Below are 20,940 nucleotides of genomic sequence, written 5' to 3' on the forward strand. Positions count from 1 at the left end.
GTACCTACTCGCACATTGGCCGAAGAGAATTTGATAGGAAAAATGCAAATTGAAATGCGATATGCGATAATAAACACACACATTTTCTTAGATAGCATATTATCTGCAAGTCAAACATTCATTGACAGGGTCACGCAAGGTGAAATATGTTTATAAAATTCTATTTTCCATATTTTATTTGAATACAAAAAAAATGAAGAACTAATTATTAACAACTAGTTTAAATATTACACTCTGGCAGTCGCGAACAAAATTACTAGGCGAGATATTTCGTTTCCTGAATTTGCAATTTCGGAAGATTAGAGCTGACTTAGAATATAAAAGTAGGCATATTTTTTCCACGTGCTAAATGAAAAATGCGTCGTTTCCAAAAATTTCATATAAAAAGTATCAAAGTATTTTATAACTCAGAAAACAGTGCCCGAGGTTTATTTCGTGAGTATAATCATCATGTAGAAATATAATTTTTTTTTTTTTTTTTTTTTTTTTTCGTGAGTAGGTTAAAGATTCGATAATATAGTAATCCTATCCTGGAGACCAAACACATATATTTTTCAAGCCTTCCATAGGCAGGGCAGTGATTTAATTAAAATTTAGTTGTTACAACTAGAAATAATATATCCGATCTCTTGTCTAGCATACGTATTGTTATAAAAGAAAATTAGAGAGGTTATCTATTCTTTTCATTCTGTTATAAAAATATACAAAATCAGTTACACACACACTAGAGGTTGAAACTACTGGTGTGTTAACTAATGTTGATAGGATATCAACGTCGTGCGTGGAAAAGTGGTTAAGGAAAGAGAAAGGAACCTGTAGATATTTTTCTTGAGCTTCTGAACTGGATAAATGACTGTAGCCTGTTAGCGGAAAAGAATAAAGCATTTCAGTCACTTTCTTATACACAGAACAGCAATGAGAAATTGACTGGATTAAGTCTGTCAGAAAAGAATAATCTGTTTACCGGATTACTCTTTTCTGAATAATATCAAGCAGCTTTTATTTATTTTTATTTATTTTTTTAGTATTTTGACAAATAGAAACGTAATTGGACATTTGAATGAAACGAATAAATAACAAATAATTTACGTGACAAATTGTTATATATATATATATATATATATATATATATTTTTTTTTTTTTTTTTTTTTTTTTTTTTAACTGACTTTCCGCAAAATTTCCCCGTTTCTATGTTCTGCGAATGAGAGACTTCGCCCATTGACCTTCCCTGGTGTTTATCAGATTCTTTGCACCTGTGATTTGTCTTACGTTTTCCAATCAGGTAGATATGCACCTGTTTTCCTCTAGAAGAACATTAAAATTGCATTCATTTCTATGAGCTGGAACCATATCGTCTTGCAGAACATGTTATCACTCTAAACACAAGGTTCTTAAGAAAAAAAAAAAAAAAAAAAACTATAAAAGTCCCGCGTAAGAGCAATTTCTTTTGGAACATTTCACATCGCTTAAATTTTTAACTCGTTTGCTTGTAACTGTATTACAACTTATTCATACCGAGGACGGATGCCTTGATATTTGGGTGAAAATTTTGTAATGAACTATGTCACGTAAGTTACTCGTTATCTTTTCTTTTTATTTAAAAATAAAAAATAAATAAATAAAAAGAGAGAGTTTTGGTGTACCTGCCGAAATGTGAGCATAGTGTTCTAGTGTTGGCGATGTTTACAGCGTTTAGTAGGTTGTACAAGTGAGAAGTAATGCACTAAGTCAAAAAAAATAAGAACACAGCAAAACATTTGACATGAAATGGTTTAATAAATTCAGTTGGAACAGTTGGGGAAATTTCAATTCGGTTTGCAGAAGTGATTAAATTCACCACACACACTGCAAATAATTTCATAAAGTTCGTTCCACAGCTTTTTCTTTGTCGTCTGTTTGTATCCTGAGCTTTAGTAAACCTGCAATCATAGTAATTGTACTCTGCCACTCATTTTGAAAACTCCTATCTTGTAGTAGTGGTGCAGAGAACTTAGCGAGAGAGAGAGACAGAGAGATGTCCTTGTGAAGGGCATATAAACTAATTCATTTAAAACGAAGTATGTCGTATCAAAAGGAAAACAAATATGATATGAAGTATATCAAATTTCCAAACGATTCTGGTATTGTCATAAACAACTTTTTTTTCAGCTGTTATGTCTTCTTAGAAACATCCAACACCTGGACAGCCACTCTTAATTTTTTTGCTGACAATAATGTTTACTTTAATTTCGACTTTTTTTACATGTTTTGCAACACATTTTCTTGAAATACGGTCTTTGGCAGAACTTAAATTTTAACACCAGATGGCAGTATCCGACTTTGTTCACATCCGTACAATCTAAATAAATAAAATACAATAAATGAATATCATTTGGAACTGCGTAGAGGTTAAAAAAAAATAAAAAAAAACTGCGAATATAATAATAAATGCGAATAACTTCTAAGAAGAATCTCTCTGAAACTAACTTTGATGTCGAAGTTAAGTTACTATTGTATCACTTTATTTTCAAATCTTGACTCGAGTTTCCATGATAGCAGCTGGTTTTCATTTCTGTCATAATTTGCAACAGGCGCAGTTGATATCGTATGAATGTTATTACGAACGAAAGAAATTTTGTATTCGCATGAACGCACTGGTGGGAGGGTTGTTTAATATACACGAAGAACGCAGTTAAAAAGATAGAAACACGCTCATGAGCAGTAAATATTTAACCATTAGGAAAGTTCCACTGATGAGCACAGTGTCGAAATGCCACGAAGCATTCGACGTGCAGCGGGAAAATTTGGCTATAGCAATTTATTTTTATGACATTAACGGGAATTGGGCCACCGACCTAACCTAGCAACCTTTTTAAGTTTCCAGAATAAATGGTTTATTCGCGTACTTCCCCCAAAAGACAGGGAAAAGAGATTTACAAACAGAAAAATCAGATATTTTATTAATATTTTATCTGTACGTCATTGACTGCTAATTTTCTTTAATTTTCGTTCGCACTGTTTATATTTATAAGAATAAAATCAAACATATCTCCCATTGTTTTCTTTAATAAATTCAGTGTCAGTTTATTTCATTGAATGATTTTTTTTTCCTCTTCAGATTTTGATAAATGGGAGAAAAATGCATTATAATTACTACAGCAGAAGGAAGTGCAAAAAAAAAAAAAAAAAAAAAAAAGTAAAATTGCTTAATTGTTTAATTTGATTTACAGGTTCTGACAGAGCCTGTTTTTTTCCCATTAAGAGTACATACATAATAGCTTATTTCTACTTTCACCTAAATCATAGCTGACATATATATCAAAACTATTAATTGGCTTTACTTGTCTGACTTTGCTTTCCCCCAGTGAACTAAAAAAGGAGTAGCCAATTTGTATTTTATTATATAGATATCAACACGAAATCCGGTTGCTTTGCTAACTTCCTTTCTTGCGCATGTGCAAGATAGATAGAGATTTAAATATGAACACTTCCGCATTTTCTCTTGCGGAAGTGTCACATTTAAACAGCTTATATATTTTTTTTACTGCAGTCATGTGGATAATTAAAGTCTGGACCTAAATCCAGCTGAAGGTCCGAATTTAGGTGCAGACTTTTATCTGAAGATTTAGAATATTTAGATTTAGAAGCTGGATATATTATGTTGTGGTCATGTTAGCTTTCTTTGCTTAATATCACAATGAATGCTGAAAATGAAATTATCATTATTTTATTCTCACCTTCAACAGTTGCATTTTGCACTTTACACGGCGTTTGACAGTTTCTAACAGGGGCAGGAATCTTGTTATTTCGACATTCTTGACTCTGTTTTCCGTCCCAGGTTCGACATTCTACTTTTCGAAACTGTTGACCATGTCCACACGTACTATTGCACTGTCAAAGTAAACATGGAAATTCCATGTGAAAATGAATTTCTTAATAATTTACAGAGAAAAAGAACACACACACATACCAAAAACATTTCACGAGTTTTAACTCTACAGAACATCTGACCACGTTATTATCCTAAAGAGAAGATTTTCTTACTTCACTCCAAGTTCCAGTACTCCATTTTGGACGAGAACATCGACCTTTACTGCATTCAGAGACATCTGATGGTCGGTTACTCTGGGAACACTGTGAAGGTGATAATTCTTGAGAAAGGTTGTCGTTCATGCATACAACGGATCTCATCCTTTGTCCAGGTCCACAGTTAGGTTGACACTACAGAGAAAAGACAAGTAAAATTAAAAGTAAAAGATAAGACAAATTAAAGTAAAAGACAAGCCAAATTTTCAGGCAGTTTGATTTCACATTATAATGATGGGCTTTTTAGTTGCATATGATGTGCAGTTTTCCACATTTGGTTCAAATTACAAAGCCATACCATCTACCTGCTTTCTCTATTTTACGACTCCAGTAGTTGTCAATGTGCTGTCAATACGCTTTTTTTCTTCTTCTCCTAAAGTACTATTAACTACGAAATCTTGTTAGTCATTAAGACATGGCTTATCAGGCAGTGCACTCGTCCCTAATTCCAGCTGTCAGGCGTGACCTTCATGATGTTGCCTTTGTCCTTCGGCATATGAACCGTCCCTTCCCAGTTGAATAAGGAAGTCTTAACAATAAAACACGTGTTAATTTTTCTTGGAATGCTTTAGATACGATCTGTTCGGCTAAATGAAAGGTATTTTAGCAGGTGCATAGGTTTAATAGCCAAGCAGTCTGTTTGGATTCTTTTGGTTTGCTGCGAATACCTGAGTGGAATTTTTTTAGTTTCATTAATCATAATGGATTAAGACCTTGGCACCACTATCTTAACACAGGTGTTCTCGCTTTCTTGGATCTGTAATAATTACAACTGAATATATATATATATATATATATATTTTTTTTTTTCTTCTTCTTTTAGCCACAGACTTGCGGATAGCTAATTCTAATTAAGATTCACGTGAAATGAGTCATTATAATGCCCTCTTAGTTTACCCCGCAGGACTTGATTTTCGACAAGAACACATGCACCATTCTGTTCGCATGAAATTAAAAGGTTAAAATAAATAAATATAAATAAAAAAGAGGTTGAAATTCTGATCCTTATCATTATTGACGTTATAAATATGAAACTTTGTTCGCAAGTATATCCAGAACACTTTAAAAAAAAAAAAAAGAACTCCGAACTTTATTTTTAACAAAATAAAAACAAGATCAAGGGAATTCTGAACTCCCTAATGTTTTGTGAACTAACCATAAATTTTATAATTGATAGTTTAACTATTCTATGAGTAAATAAATATACTGAATGTTGGGATTGATACGTATAAAGTTATTGGCAGTATCAGCACCGTTGTTAGGATATACTCGTATGTCTCTCCAAGGCAAGCACTACTTTGCTGCCCCTAAATTCAGGAAAATACGTAAAATTAAAAACAATAAACAGTTTTTATGGTTGAGATACAATTTTCCCGGTTTCTGTCAATCTTAGGCCTTGGTTGCTTAGTGAATTTGAATTCATGGAGAAAGAATGAAATGAGATCAAATAGAAGAAGGCGTTCTTCGTTTTTTTTTTTTTTTTTTTTTTGTTTGTTTGTTTATGTGAGTCCCCCAAACGGTTGTAATTGTGAAGCTGTCGTTCATTAGCATCGTAGGTGGAATAAGGAGATCAAACATGGAACTTTTTAAGCCACTTCAGGCCTCCATTCAGCGAGATGGTAGCCTCACGCGGGGGCGATGAAATCTACTTCCTTAAGACATTTATAAACGTCCATTATCACAGTGGGATTCGAACTCTATGTTGGACGGATGCGCTATTCACTCACTCGACTAACTAGGTCATTTAAAACATGACTTAAAACGAAGTTTGTTCTGTTCTTTTTTTTTTTTTTTTTAAATACTATTTTACATTTCATTCCACTTGGATATGATAATAGAGGGATGTATACTAGTTATTTTCATTGGCCCAGTTTATTTTTCTGTTAGTTGCAACAGAATAACGAACCGGAGAGAAATCAGGAATTTCTCCATTCCACATGCATTTCATCCCACGATGAAATTTTAATGTTCAAGGTAACGACTTTTGAACTGCTCTATTCTGGTTGTTTCAATTTATTTTATTTATTAAACAAATAAATGTGTACGTAATGGTCAGAGTCCTTAGTGGCATACATACAAAACGCTCACACTGGCTTCGACCTACAGAACACCACCCTCACCTCATCTAGAATTAAAGAACAAAATAATATGCTTAATTTGCTGACAAACTGTCCACGCGAATAATGTAAATGTTTAAAATTGGTTTACAAATTTAAGTTAATTACTTTATTAGAAGTGTCTGGTTTTGGGGTATAAATGAAAACTCAAAAAGTAGGCTAAGCCAACTCACAATACTAATATGTTACAGTTGTGCAGTTTTTCGTAGATAGCCACTATAGCAAGTGAGTCTAGGTAGGTAAAGAGGTAAGCGAAGGAGGGGGGAAGTAATTAAAAACAGCAATTATTATCAGGTAAGTGAAAATAGAACGGTAATTAAGGATTACTGAGCGTGAGAGATCTCAAGAAAGAGCTCCTTACTTTTGTAGATAAAGATGTTCATGATTAAAAAAAAAACAAAAAAAAACATACCATTGGGTATCTTTCTGTTTTAGGTGATATTTCGAAAAAGAGCAACTCAAATAGATGTGCAGTGCCAAAAAGTATGCACATTAAAACATAGCATGCAGGGTCGAGGAAGTGAGGGATGCACAGGTCGTTAAGAACGACAAAACTAAATCGGAGCGATTTGAGCTCAGACACTAATTCTCAGAACAGTGTGTGTGTATGGGGGGGAGACGTGGGATTGCGTCTGATTAGTTGATAATATGTCAGCTTTAAATCTAAAAAAAAAAAAAAAAGAAGGAAGTTCCTCCCCACCTGGCGAGCAAAACACCAGTAAGTGTCCAATACATTCACCACTTGGCGAATTATTATTATTATTATTATTATTGTTATTATTAATTAATTTTTTTTTTTTTTTTTTTTTGCCAGCCTTGTTGTCTTGTTGGCCGAGTGATTAGCGTATCCGCTCTCCAGCCAAATGCTGCTGGTTCGAATCCCACTGTGAGCTTAGATGTTTGTGATTGTCTGCGAAAATACTAGTGGTAGTGATGAGCGTTGGTGTAGTTGTGGTTCATGTTCATTGTAGTTGATGGAGATAGAGTTGTAGAGTAGATGTCCTCCCTCGATGAGTCTTTGGACTCCCTAGAGGTGTCAAGTAATAATAATAATTTCACCAACGAAACCGTATAGCATTGTGATTGAGTTAGATGTACTGGGAACCATGTGCCAGAAACAGTAAGCCTTTTTCTGCCTCTTGAGGCCTTCAGTAAGCAAGGAATTGTGTTCTAAGAATGATGCCTAATATGTCAATCGTGTATGTATTCTGTTAGACATCGTTAACCTCCATGAATTTAAGTGGAGTTTCGAATAAGTATTAGTTGTAGGACGGACACAAAATATTGAGAATCCAGAAAAAAATAAAAAGTCAAGGTGTCAGTGTAACATGAATATAAATTTTGTTTATATTTCGAGATTATGAAGTTGTTCGTCATGAAATATTATCTGTCAGTTTGTTAAATATAAATATTATTGCAGTAATGTAAAGAAAACAGAGGCAGCACGTATATCAATAGCTGCTTCTGTGGAAATGTTCTTCGTAATGCTAAAGTTTATATTTAGAAACGATTTTTTTTTTTTCGATTTTTATACTTGGCACCAGAACATAAGAATTAACTTAACGCTGTCAACAACACGAACGTTTTGAAGAAAGGGGATGGAGTGGCTCACTTATATGCCTACAATGTGTGTATATGGGGGGGGGGGGCTGTATAAACAATCAGAATCTGTGGAGAAGGAGAGGGAGAGAGAACATTTGATTCTTCAGCTACCTCTTGACAGTGCTTTTGTGACTGATTCTATCTCCAAACATGAGTTGACATATTCAGGTTGATGCACGCACATAGTCTTCTCTTTGTATGATCCCCTAACCTTTTGCCTAGTCACGGTACTAATGTACTACAGGTTTTTAACCTTTTTGCGATGTAAAAACACGTATACAATTAATGGTAAGGAGTTGCAATGGCCTGCACGAATTAGTCCCTTTTGTAAAGCAGCTAGTGGAGGAGAAAAATGTCACCATTTCGTAAGATAGATGGTAAATGACTTTTATTCATTCTACTTACTATATTTATAACTAGGATCAACCGCCTTGTTCAGTGCAACATAATACATGTTTACTGCTATCTAGCGGAAAGATAATTATAGACCGGAGTTAGTTGAATGACTGATTTCAAGGATTGCTGATAGCACATGATTTGGATTTAATTTATTTTGGTGATCGACAGATTGAAATTTAGGATGTTTTTTTTGTTTTTTTTTACCGTTAACATATGTTGTGTTGGTGGCGAAGATCTAGAGGTGTTTCCTTTGTAGATAAACCAAGACAAAGAAAATCTAAAATATTGAGATATAAAGGAAGCTGGTAAGTGTATTATCATGTATGTTGATTGATTAGATTTTGTAAAATAATTGTTCTGTATTAAGGATCAAACATTAGGATGTTTTTTTAATGCGAGAAAACACGGCTGTTTGAATTATAATGAAGGGGAATAGAGAGAGAGAGAGAGAGAGAGAGAGAGAGAGAGAGAGAGAGAGAGACGAATAATAATTTTCAAAATGAATTAAACATAAAATAATAAAGCTCAAAATATTACTTTTGTAGCACTAAACACATAATAATGAATAGTTTAGACTCGTATAGTATTATACATGCAATATATTAATATAATTGGCATATATAGTACTAATTTTATTGGGTTATAGATTGCAATATTAAAAAAAAGCATTAAAATTAGGCAAGCAAAATATCGAAAATAATTTTTTAAGAAATCATTTTCTTTTTAATGTTAAATATTAAACTCCGTTAATCACATACTTAGTGTAATTAAAGGGCTCCAATAATTAATGGGCGCCAAATTGCTATTAATTTTGATTACATAAAGTTATGTAGTAGTAACTGAATAGTTACTATTAATTTAAAAGTAACTTATTAAAGAAACGTGCATTTACTAATTTTTTTTTATGCAAATGTAGAAAAATAATATACATATATCAACCTCAAGCCATGGTCCGGTATGCCAGACATTAGGACAGGGCTTTTCATTGCATAGGGATCTCTGCTCTGGTTTATGGTATCCACAGAGACTACCGTTCACGGCTTTATCCTCCAAATCTTCTGATTTTTTCCTCATACAGATAACTGATCTAGTCTTGAAGCCTCCACCACAACTCTGGGAACATGCGCTCCATGGACCGAGGCTCCATCTAGTGGAAAAAAGCATATTTACTAATAAATGTAGCACATTATCAAGCGTGCACTCTTGCCACACACACACACAACATAATTTGCTTGTATTTAATTAACAGAACATAGTGTATGAATAGCAAAGGATTTGGTCTGCACGGAGCTCAAGAATTAAAAAGTAGTATCCTTAATGATTTATAACACAACACTTACACAGGCAAGCAGGGTCCCAGATTGCATACTTTGCTCACGTGTGTAGGTTTCGGTAGCCACCGGCAATAAGTATTGCTTACATAAGTCTTGTCATCCTCACGCACACAAACGACTCTTGCCTTGGATATACCTGAAATCATAAAAATACACGATTAGAGTTCGATTTTTCGAGCATTTTTTTTTTGTTTTGATTTTTTACAGCTGTCGCTTATCGATCTACAAAACGAATCAAAACACTGAAAGATTCAAATACTCATTCACGTACTACAAACCTTTTCCACACGATGCTGAACAGTTCGACCAACTGGCGTGAACCCACCTGAAACCTGTGGTCACAATATCTTCCGTTTCCAAAATCGGCACGTTAAATTCATACAGAATGCCCTTATTTGGTTCCTGGAGCAATATCTGCAAAATGAATGAGGATTTATAAATTAGATGTATTTTAAACAAAAACGTATTGGTAATTGGAGAAAAGAAGCAAAAACTAGAAATTAGCACACAAAAAAAAAATAAAAATAAAAATGAAATATATATATATATATATATATATATATATATATATATATATATATATATATATATATATATATATATATATATATATATATATATATATATATATATATAAAGAGTATATATAAATATACTCTTTCTCTTTTTCAATGACTAGACACATAGAAGAGAAGATTACGTAGCGCTACCCCCCCCCCGTCTGTTTAGTTGTTTGACGCGAACTGTAACATCGATTGTTGATTTATAAGAGTTAACATGAAATGTTAACTATTGTAAATTGTTAACATCGAAAGGCTAACTCATCTTCCGATGCCCTGATAAAGTTTCTTCGCCTCTGAGACAGGATTTCCCAGTTCTTTCCAACTAAAGGGTGTCGTTGAAACCGACTGAGCTACGGAGACGTGTATCTCCGATAAAAAAAAAAAAAATAAATAAAAATAAAATAAAAAAATCCCTTATTTCAAACGATGATTTCTCAAATATTCTTTATAAAGTGAAGTCCCTTATGTCAGAATATGGAAAATTTATACTTTAAAATAAAACTAATCTGCTAACGCCTTTTATTTCCTTACAGAGAGTGGGCGAGGCTGTTTTAGCCCTATCTAACTTTTTAAAGTGGCATCCAATGAAGAGACGGCGAACTAGTACCGCCATCTCGTGTTCCTTAACCTTGACACAATATATTTATTGTCTAAAGCAGTGTAGGATTCTAAGATCGATTTTTCTTGAGTTCTTCGGGACGAAAACCCAAGTTTCCGGGAGAAACACCGCTTACCTGAACCAGAGATCGACTGACTCGGGAACCGATCAAAGAAAGGCTTAGAGAGTTTATCTAGTCTGCGACGCGAATCGAACATAGGTCCTTCTTCGGGCGGCCTAGCCTATGGACCCAAACGCTTCTTTCACAGAGCTATACAGGCCTAAAATAAAACTAAAAGAAATTTTAAATTAATATAATTTAACCCCCCCCCACTAAAAATATTATTTTTGAAATCTGCCTAATAAAATTAGGCATAGCAAGTTCTTCGAATGTCTGTTGTTCATGAAATTACTGTATTATTGTTGCAGCTGTTTATTATGAAAACTCGGTAAACATGGATATTATTAGTGGCCTATTTTCATCCTAAGTTTCTTATTATTTATACTAAATTGCCAATAATTATCGTCTGCGATATAATTTCATTAAAATATGTACAGTTTTAAAGGGAAACTATCACTATACGTTCACTATTGTTATGAACAAATACAATGGGTCCATTGTACCGGTCAGCTGTCATGGTCACATGCTCGACGTTGATTTGATATTTGTTGTTAATCTCACTCCATTTTCGATATACACGATATAATTTTTGCATGTCGTCCTATGTCGTATCAGGATAGCGATTTCCAAGATACTTTTGTGACCAATTTGACTTCCATTATCAACTCCAGTTTGACGTCACTTTTGGTCACGCCCTTTGTCCATCATCACGCACACTTGAATGCGACACTGTCTCTCGGAGGAAGTCTGCGGCATATTTATAGTCAGTATACGCTTCTTGTCCATACCCATCACGTTTTGTCGCTGGCATGTGACTGTTGGATTTAATTCAATTTTGGGATGTGTCTAATCTTTTGACCATTGAGCGTATAATCAACAACCAGTTAGTTATGTATTAAAGATATCTTTATCTTACCATCACAATGATATCCTCCGAAAGTGGACCTAAAGCTTTCAGATATTGGTGATCACTTTCAGGACGCATGTAATGGAATCTAGTTCCAGCTACCTGATGAGTTGTAGGCCAGTTGATCATCCACTTGCCGTTAATGTGATACTTGCCATCCAATGTTTGGAGAGCTGGAAAAATACAAATAAAATTTAAAGTTGTTAAATCACGAAAGAAAGTTTCTGGACATTTAAATATCTTTATAACGACTTAGTTTTAGTTTGCTTTTTTTTTTTTTTAATATGTTCATTTTACGATAATGTTCGCCCTATAGCATACTGGTGCTGTTGATGGACTCAAAAGGAGAAAGCAGATTATTATCAAACTCAGTTGTGTTTGCATTATTTAAATATTTGTATGTAAATATCGTATTATATTTGCGTTTGATCGATCCATCAGCTAACTTAACCTTCTTACCGGTTTCTTATCTTACAGTAAATACAACACGGCATACATTACATTAATTTAATTTGAATACATTAAATCGACAGGCCGCCAGTTATAACCACACAAAGAACATATGAGGGAATTCCACCATATTGCCCGAGCAAAGGTGTACTTCCTAAAATCCCTGAAATAGAATGGCAACTCATTACGAACAAAATTCTTCGTAAGCATTCCATGTAAATATATATGGTATACAAGTATAAATAAAAGGTTACCAATTTAGTCTCCCTAATGAGAAAGTGCTCCCTCTCTCTCTCTGAGTGCTCTGCAACAACTTCTAATCTGTAACCAGAATCTCTTGCCAGTCTGGTTGCTAACTGGATAGCATTTCCCTATTTGGACATGGATTCGACTCTTACTGTGGTATGGATATTTGTGGATGTGTTTAACTGGTAATTTTCATCTTTTGGTATGAGAGAAACCATTATCTTACTGGACGCTCGCAGTGGCTTGGAAAAAAAAAAAAAAAGGACCTATTTAATGTCTCCAGAATAAGATTTCCACATTATCTAATCGTTCGCCTTTTAAGTGAAGTGTGATAGATTAATAAACAAAATCTTATTGATGCCCTCCAAAGGCACCAATAAAATGATATTTCGACATAACAATAAAAGATGCCCTTGTCAGTAGGATAACGAATGCACTTCAGCAATGATGACAGAGCTCTGTGCCAATAAGAGTCTGGAAACTCTTGCTAGGAAGCATTCCTAGCAAGAGTGTTTTCGCATTAGCAGTTCATTCTCAGTGATTTAATAGAAGCGCAAACTACTCTGCCTGTTATTTACTCCTGAATCTTTCAAAAGTAAATCTGGATAGATATTTTGTGAAGAAAAACGGATGGTGTCAGTCAGTACAGAGTGCATGATTCGCACTCTGAGTTCCATATATTTGCGCCTGTTTTTTTTTTTTTTTTTCCCCCTCTTTAGTCTTGCAGTCCAAACAGGACGAGAGTGATGTTTAGTGCATCATTTTCACGTGCGCCTCTGTCCACTAATGACATCACTTTGACTAACTCTGTGTGTGTGTGTAGAGGTAATCGATTTGCAGGGGGCGGTGTGTGTGTGTGTGTTTTCATAGACACAACGCATCTCCTGATCAACTGTATTTGACATCATTTGAAAACATAGTGGTTAAAACAGCCAAAGTAGACTACATAAAGTAACAGAAAGGAAGAGAGGGAGGGTTGCCGAAAAGGACTGCAGGTTTTATCTCGTACATCCGTGGATTCTCTCAATCAGAAAATCCGAGTTTCCATAGTTAGAGGTTCCAGAACAGTATGTGCCAGTTTCCTTGATAGGCTTCTGCTTGCGTATAAGCCAAGCATCATCTTCTAAACAATGCTCGAGTTCGATCTGCGTGATGTAAAGCTCGCTTTGACCGGACCAGTAGATCATTAGTGGCATAGAGTAATGAATCACTATGCACACACACTATTCGAAGCAAATGAACGTGTTTCCTTATGGCGGCTGTCAAGAGAGGTCTATCCATCAGAGCACGTGTTTTCATCTATGATGTGTAGTGGCGGCGATGTTAAGGTGTGGGAACATTTCTTAGGGTTGGTACTAGAATCTGTGCTCGGAATATCGCTTGCTGTGTTAATATTCTGGATAATGTCACATGTGGTGGTTTTTTGGAAATACAACTGAGTATCAATACGATAATGCACCACATCATAGCAATATTAAGATGTCGTTTGAGGACAAAACCATAAAAGAATGAATGTTATTCCATTCTTTTATGGAATTTACCCAGGAAATTTTTGAAATAAAGGATCTGTGAAACAGCTGGAGATCGAATAATTTTTGCAACAAGTGTAAATAATGGTTGAGGTCCTGGACACGTAATGCTTATATATATACGTATTTCCGTTTTCACTCTCTGTACAATGTATTATTACTATTTGTAGCTCATTAAAAGTCAGATCAATAAGAATGTCGTTTCTCAGGGAGTTAATCTTACGTGCAAAAATATATTCGGATCGAATATGTCAAAGGTTTACATGACATGAGAGCCAAATATCGTAGTGTGTACTTACCCAAGAAATTTCTTGAATTTTCTTTTTCTTTTATGAAAATGTTAACCGATCGTTTTGGTATTCGAACAACTTCCGCGTAGGCTGGAACGCAAATAGAAATCATTATTATCTCTTTGGTTTCACTGTTATATCTACCCACCTATACACCCACACAGTATAACGAAATCTGATCATATTAAATTCTGTTATCCTCAGCGCAATACTCTGGTGGGTTTATTATAATCCTTGTAAAAAAATATATATTTATTTCCCGGAATGGGATTTCTTTAATGTAAACTCTTTCCTTATTTAATCATTGTAATAGGAGAAGTAAAAGTGGCTTACAGTTGATTTTATTTTCCATTGCTGCGTTAACAGACCCACGTTGCTTGTAGCAAGTACTGCCATCTCCTCCACATATTCGACATTTGTCTTCCATCACTTTTGATCCGAGTTTGCGATCACAGCCAACATGCTAAAATAAAATTAAAATAAAATAAAAAAAATATATATCATTTTAACTGTTTTAGTACCGTGAACCCTTTGTTTTCTGTATGTGAAGAAAGATATATTTCTTCACATTTTGATAAACACCATGAAGATAAAATATTGAAAATATTTTTCCACTCTTGCGATAGCATAGAATTGACTAATGTAACTTAAAGAAGAATATTACAAATGTAATGTATTTCAAAAAAAAAAAAAAAAAAAGAACTATTTAAACTGGAAGGAGAAGTACTATGAATCACGCAGGCATCTTTCCAGTAGATCATAAGTTCCGTATGGACATCACGCTGCGTGAAACTCTATTCATGTGACTTCCGGTTGTTGCATACGTCTGGTCTCACACAGCATGGTGTCGATACGGAACTCAACACCTGTGGGAAAGCTGATTTAAATACATTTTGTTTAAAGTAAAAACCAAGGCCTTACTGAACAATCCCAGTTTAAATCGGAATTGATGGCCTTTCCCTACCCAAAGTTTGGGAGATTTTGATCTTTACTAACTGCATGTATTTTTATTTATTTATTTATTTATTTTTATTTTTTAGGATGAATACAACTGATCTGAGTGAGTTCAGTTTTTTTTTTTTAATAAATAAATATAAATAAATAGCATTCAGAAATGAAACACTTCAAAACTTGTTTTGTTTTTTTGTCGCATGCAGGAGTAGTGACTTTGGTGATACTACTCAAAAAAGCGTTCGTGTGCTTCCATTCTACAAAGTCATTTGAACAGAATGTTCGGAATGGGTTTTATTTATTAAAACTTTCGTGTGCGAATTTAATTAAACAGAGGGGTGGACGCTTTCAACACACATCGTAATTAACATTACGAAAAATTCTGAGAAAACGTCTTTACCCCTCCCCCCCCCCGCGTTTATATGATTTAAAGTATAATGGTAGAAAATAAAGCGTTGCGTTTTGAATGTTTCTGTAATAACATGGCAAACAGGCCAGAAGAGCATTGGCACCATAACCTTACTTGCCTCGGTGTAATTCAAAATAATTCGGCCCAGTACTGAGTTAATGGGTCTCGGAATTACCACAGAATTATCACGGAATTACCACTCTCTATCCATCACTCTGGTAAGACTGATGGATAGAGAGGCATACACATACTTCATCTGTGAGGCTTAAATTGTAGATTTGTCGTAACGACTTTTACTAGGACTTATGTATATTAAATGTCAGTCATATTGTGACTACACTACTAAATCAAATTTCAGTACATTCCCTCCACTCGGAGGTGTTATTTTGTGTTATTTCGAAACTTTTTTTGTTTCACAAAAGTTGAAACCAAAGCTCGAGTTGTTTCGACATATTTTAAGGATCGGAAATACCTACCGAATTTTATTTAAATTCGTCAAGCGAGAATATGCGTACAGACTCAAAAAATGAACGTTATAGATAACGACGCATTTTTGTGAAGTGCACAAAACAACATCAAAGGATCAGAATTACCTTAAAAAAAAAATATATATATATATATATATATATATATAGCGTTTCACCCGCCTGACTGTTTCGAAATGCTTGGATGAATACCTTTTTTCAAGGGTCAGGTTAAAACGACCCCTAATACGTTGTGGGTGTCGAAATGACTCTTGTAATGGTTTTTCGCTCTTATTTTGAAATCGAAGACTTCGCTTTGAAGATCTTAACGATTAAATTGTTAAGAAGGTCAGAAATCTATTTTTGACCAGCAATATTACAATAGGAAATTACGTCACGATAGGTGTAGATGTATGCGCAGCACTAAAATGTATAACATCGCCTGGACGAATGTTAATTTTTTTAAAAAAATTATTTAGAGATCCGAAAAAAAAAAGTCCAAAACCGTTAGAATTTTAATTTGGTGTGAAATCTAGCAGTGTGGGAAGGGGAGATACTTGGGGAGTATATTCTTTATATCGTTCCCAAGGGTGCGATTAATATGTTATGAACTTTTTTTTTAAAAAAAAATCGGTGTATTAGAAAACAATAAAAAATATTGAAAATATTTTCATTTGTCTCCGCAGTTTCATAAATTCCCGCTCTCTAATCCGTGCGATTATCCTCCCCCTTCCGTTTTCTCACACGTTTATAGGATAGACGATTTATGTCGGTTGTCCGTAAATATTTTATTGCAGCATTTTGCACTTCGTTAAATCCATAAATTGCAGAATATGAAATCTTATTACAGCACATAAATCTTTCCCTAAACGAGTGATGTTTTAGAATAAATGACAGATTTATGGATTTGTTATGCAGAAGTTTCATAAATTGTGCACTCACCCTGCATTGTCCATTTACACATACATCTAGCGTGTCTGGAAAACAGCGAGTTCCATCCACCACTTTAACTTTTCTTTCAACGTAGAAGTTATAACCCACAGCTTGACAATATAGAGAACAAGGCTTCACTTGTCCTAGAATAGAAAGAAGAAACGAGATTGAAATGACATAGACGGAGCGAACATTTAAAACTCCCATTCACAAAAAACGAAAGATAAAAATTGCACTGGAAATTAATAGATTATTTTAAAATATCATGCGAAACTAAGCCTTTGAAAAACTTAAATCAGTTTGCTAATAAAAATACCTTCTGTATAAGGAATCCACTCATACTTTTTTCCTCGAAATTCAACTGTGTTAAACTCTGTACATTGGAGCTTTCTAAAATCTTCCGATTCCTTCGGACAGTCCTGATAATAATAATAATAATAATAATAATAATAATAATAATAATAAAAATAAAAAGTCAACCCTTTCCATCGAAACAAATTCACATTTTAAGTCATTCGTTTTTTGTTTTTTTTTTAGTTTTTTTTTATTTATCTTCAAATATTTTATTCGTTGTGTATTTCATATTCTTCATATTAATTAGAAATTAAATTTTTGAATTAAATACAGAATTCTTTCAGCATGTACGACTGACCTCCGTTAGGGGTCGCGTCTAGTTGACGGCACAATCGCATTCTAACTGAGTTGTTCGAAATGTTTGTATTAGAATTTTCGAACCACCACATGGTCGAAACTCTCCGCTAAATTTCGGAATCATTCGTGTCTTAAATGTTAACGGTCATTCCAGCAACTGTCTCACTACCCATGCATCTACTGAGTTTTTTTGCGCCTGCGGTCCTCAAAATAAATAAAGAAATCAAATAAAAACGAAATTGTATTCTTGACGTGAAGCCCCACCTACTGCTAAAAATTAAAAAAAATATATATAGATTAATGAAAATTTAAATGCATTATTGGAACTTTCATATTTTTTATTTCTATATTGGATCCGTCTAACTAAAATTGTATTTAATAATTTAAAAAAAATTCACATGTCCGCAGTTTATTATAATGCAAATGTTGAAAAATAAATAGCTTTATATTTATTCACTTTTGAATGAAATATTATAATTTCTCCGAAATTGCCTTTGCCTGTACACTTGTGTTACAGAAATTTAAAAAGAGGTGCGCAGGGTAATAAAAGTTTGGGAAACACTGGATATATTAATTTAATACTTGCCTTATTTTTAATTTCATATTTTATTAATTTCCTTTTTCTACCGTTAGATGGCGGCACAGCATAGTTTCTAAACGATTGATATGTATTAGACTTGTTGAACACGTTGTCTGAAACTGCTGGTCTTCAAACTTTACACGAATTTCTTTAGTTTTCATTTTAAATTACCTTAGTGAGCATTCAAAAATCGTTACATATCTTTCATAGCTTCCCCTTGAAATTCAAGCCACAATTTTTTATTTATTTTTTTGGTTGAGGGGGAGGGGGGAAGCGGGTTAACCTAAATATTGCAAATACTAGGACACAGCATGTTTTTAATAATGTTTGAATAATGTTTTTTTTTTTTTTTTTTTAAACAACAACAACAAAGTTCTGTATTTTATCTGTTATGATACTGCTGTGTGAATTATATATTTTTATTGCAAAGATACTGATTATAATTGTGTTTTCACTCAACGTAGTGGTTGGATGAAGTAGCAATGCTACGTGCTCCAGAGGCCTTACTAATTATATGAAGTAAGTTTTTTTTTATATGTTTTTTAACATCCTATAAATTCACTGACTTTTGACTTTACCTTAGAGAGGAGGATTTTTTTTTTATTTTTTACTTTTAAATTTTTAATTCAATGGAATCATTTATTAGAACAGTTTCGATATAATTTGTTATTTCATTAATTGATTGAAAAGAAATAGTTTGTTTACAATTTTCTGTAGTTATTTACTTTCAAATTCAGGCACCTCTTACAATTATGTTTATAACATTTCAGTAATCTGTAAGCGTCCGTTGAATTGATCTCCCGCGAACTGGTTACAAGTGTTCCGCCGGTGAAAGATGTCACATGACACAGTTCTGACTGTAATTGGTTACTCTGATCCTAACAACTGAAGACTGCTATGCCCGTTGATTTCTAAACCAATAGAATATCGTTTATAGGTCATGTGTTTGCAGGATATATTATATCTACGCACAGTTTTTACACAGAGAATCCCTAGTTTGAAAATCATTACCGGCAATATTAAAACCTGTACTAGACCAAGTTGTAAATATGGTAAATTAAATCAAGACGTTTAAAAGCATGCCTTTTTAAAAACTTTGCATATCTATGGGAGTCAAGTACCAATCTTTGCTTTTGCACACTGAAATAAGATGGTTATCCAGGGGAAAGTGCTATTCCGAATTTTAGAAGTTAAGAATGAATTATTGGCCTTTTCAAAATGAAGGTACAGATGCTTTTGTAAAATGATATTTGGTGTGCTAAAATGGCATATTTAGCCAATATTTTTAATTACTATATTAGGGTAGCTATATCACATAATTAGACCTGATATTGCTGAATTCTTCAAAGGCCGATAAGCTCAAGTATCGTATTAAAATAAGTTCCATTTTTATAAAAGGCAAATCCATGCGTATTTTTATTGTTAGTTTTATGATCCCAATGCTTTTGGTGTTCCCCAAATTTTTCTTAGAATCAAAAGCGTTCCGTGACTTCGAAAAAGTTAAGAACCACTGGTCTAGAGTGTATATCAACGATGTTCTCATGATGTTATACTGTTGACAAAAGCAGTTCTTCCTAAACTTTCAGTTAACAAGAGCATCAGTAAAGTATTTAGAGAGAATCGATGTTTTTTAAATGACTTATCCATTTCCTGGCCACAATTTGTATAAGAAGGAAATATTTCTACTAAAATATCCACATCCAAATATATACTTGCCTCGATACTACATGAGCGAAACCGCTTCCTTTCTCCAATGCAGTATCTTCCTCCATTGCTGGGTCTAATGGAATATACAGAGTATTATTTTATAAGCTATAACTCAAAGGAAGTGTCCTTCATCTAGGAAATAATTTTAATTTAAGTTCAAATATCTTAATCATTGAATTTGAAAAAAAAAAAAAAAATTACATTTTAAAATAATTCTGATTTTTTTTTTTTTTTTTTTCAGAATATAAATTTTTGATGATGGGATTACTACTGTCGTGTTTGTATTTGAAGAATTTATCGAATTCGATTGTAAGTGCCGATTAATCGTAAGTTTCATGACGTCAGTAAATATATTTAATCAGAAAAGTTTATTTTTATTTATTTATTTTATTATTATTATTATTTTTTTTTTTTGGTAATTACCTGGGATTATCGCATTCTCGTTCGCTGTATTCAACTCCTCCTCCGCATGTACGAGAACATCGCCCCCATTCTGACCACTCTCCCCATTTACCTTCCATAGATTCAGGTTTTGTTCCAACAGACACACAATTTCCATTAAAACACCACTGAAAAAAAATAAAATAAAATAATAATAAGAGGTATTAGAAGATACCAAAGCACTGAAAGTTCCACCACAAGAACTTATTTCTTTAGAGAATTTGTACTCACTCCATGGGAAATATCACTTGTATTGCAAGAAGTTCCATCCAACATTGGAATTCGATTGCTAATACAGTTATTACCGTTGAGCTTCATGCACCACAAAGCTTGACAAGGTTTCTGTGAATGAAAAAAAAAAAAATAATAATTCCTTAAACCTTATATAGAATATTTTTTATAAACAAAAGTCCTAATGAATTCCAGACAATCCCTAAAAAGGACACCCAGAAAATTCATCAAAAACAATTCACTTAAAAAGCTATTTAGAAAGAAAAAAAAAATCATTCAAAGACATACAGACAAATCGGCCCTAGCAATCTACAGACAAAAATACTATTAGTGGGATCGGTAATGTTGTGT

At 33.6% G+C, this 20,940-nt stretch overlaps 3 protein-coding genes across 4 annotated transcripts in view; 1 reads left to right on the plus strand and 2 right to left on the minus strand.

Moving 5' to 3' along the window:
* Trs31 (trafficking protein particle complex subunit 31) overlaps nucleotides 1-20,940 on the plus strand; it is a 331,260-nt gene that overhangs the window by 140,371 nt on the left and 169,949 nt on the right. For both annotated transcript variants that reach the window (XM_090408257.1, XM_090408259.1), the window contains exon 2: nucleotides 20,159-20,226. In XM_090408257.1, coding sequence (XP_090264383.1) covers nucleotides 20,159-20,226 — 68 coding nt within the window. The remainder of the gene's footprint in view (nucleotides 1-20,158; nucleotides 20,227-20,940) is intronic.
* Nucleotides 1,758-17,671, minus strand: LOC150096748 (A disintegrin and metalloproteinase with thrombospondin motifs 6-like). Its single transcript, XM_090408611.1, has 10 exons — nucleotides 17,632-17,671; nucleotides 16,989-17,122; nucleotides 14,556-14,685; nucleotides 11,717-11,880; nucleotides 9,797-9,932; nucleotides 9,525-9,654; nucleotides 9,124-9,331; nucleotides 4,025-4,201; nucleotides 3,718-3,871; nucleotides 1,758-2,339 (listed from the first exon to the last, which is right to left on the minus strand). The coding sequence occupies exons 1-10, from the start codon at nucleotides 17,669-17,671 to the stop codon at nucleotides 2,224-2,226; spliced, it is 1,389 nt and encodes a 462-aa protein (XP_090264737.1). The 3' UTR covers nucleotides 1,758-2,223.
* Nucleotides 20,337-20,940, minus strand: part of LOC150096749 (A disintegrin and metalloproteinase with thrombospondin motifs 6-like) — a 50,540-nt gene continuing 49,936 nt past the window's right edge. The window contains exons 12-13 of the mRNA XM_090408612.1: nucleotides 20,590-20,700; nucleotides 20,337-20,486 (exon numbers count right to left, since the gene is read on the minus strand). Of these exons, the coding sequence (XP_090264738.1) occupies nucleotides 20,337-20,486; nucleotides 20,590-20,700 (261 nt within the window). The remainder of the gene's footprint in view (nucleotides 20,487-20,589; nucleotides 20,701-20,940) is intronic.

This window comes from Typopeltis vanoorti, chromosome 18 (genome assembly GCF_054136105.1).
Source record: "Typopeltis vanoorti isolate ZY-2024b chromosome 18, IOZ_Tvanoo_1.0, whole genome shotgun sequence".
Taxonomy (NCBI): Eukaryota; Metazoa; Arthropoda; class Arachnida; order Uropygi; family Thelyphonidae; genus Typopeltis; species Typopeltis vanoorti.

Excerpts from the sequence above, each read along its gene's own strand:
- LOC150096748 (XM_090408611.1), bottom strand. The coding sequence starts at position 17,671 with ATGCGATTGTGCCGTCAACTAGACGCGACCCCTAACGGAG. Across the intron at positions 9,655-9,796 it reads TTCAGCATCGTGTGGAAAAG|GTATATCCAAGGCAAGAGTC; the intron begins GTTTGTAGTACG and ends TTATGATTTCAG. Across the intron at positions 9,332-9,524 it reads CTGGGACCCTGCTTGCCTGT|ATGGAGCCTCGGTCCATGGA; the intron begins GTAAGTGTTGTG and ends TTTTTCCACTAG.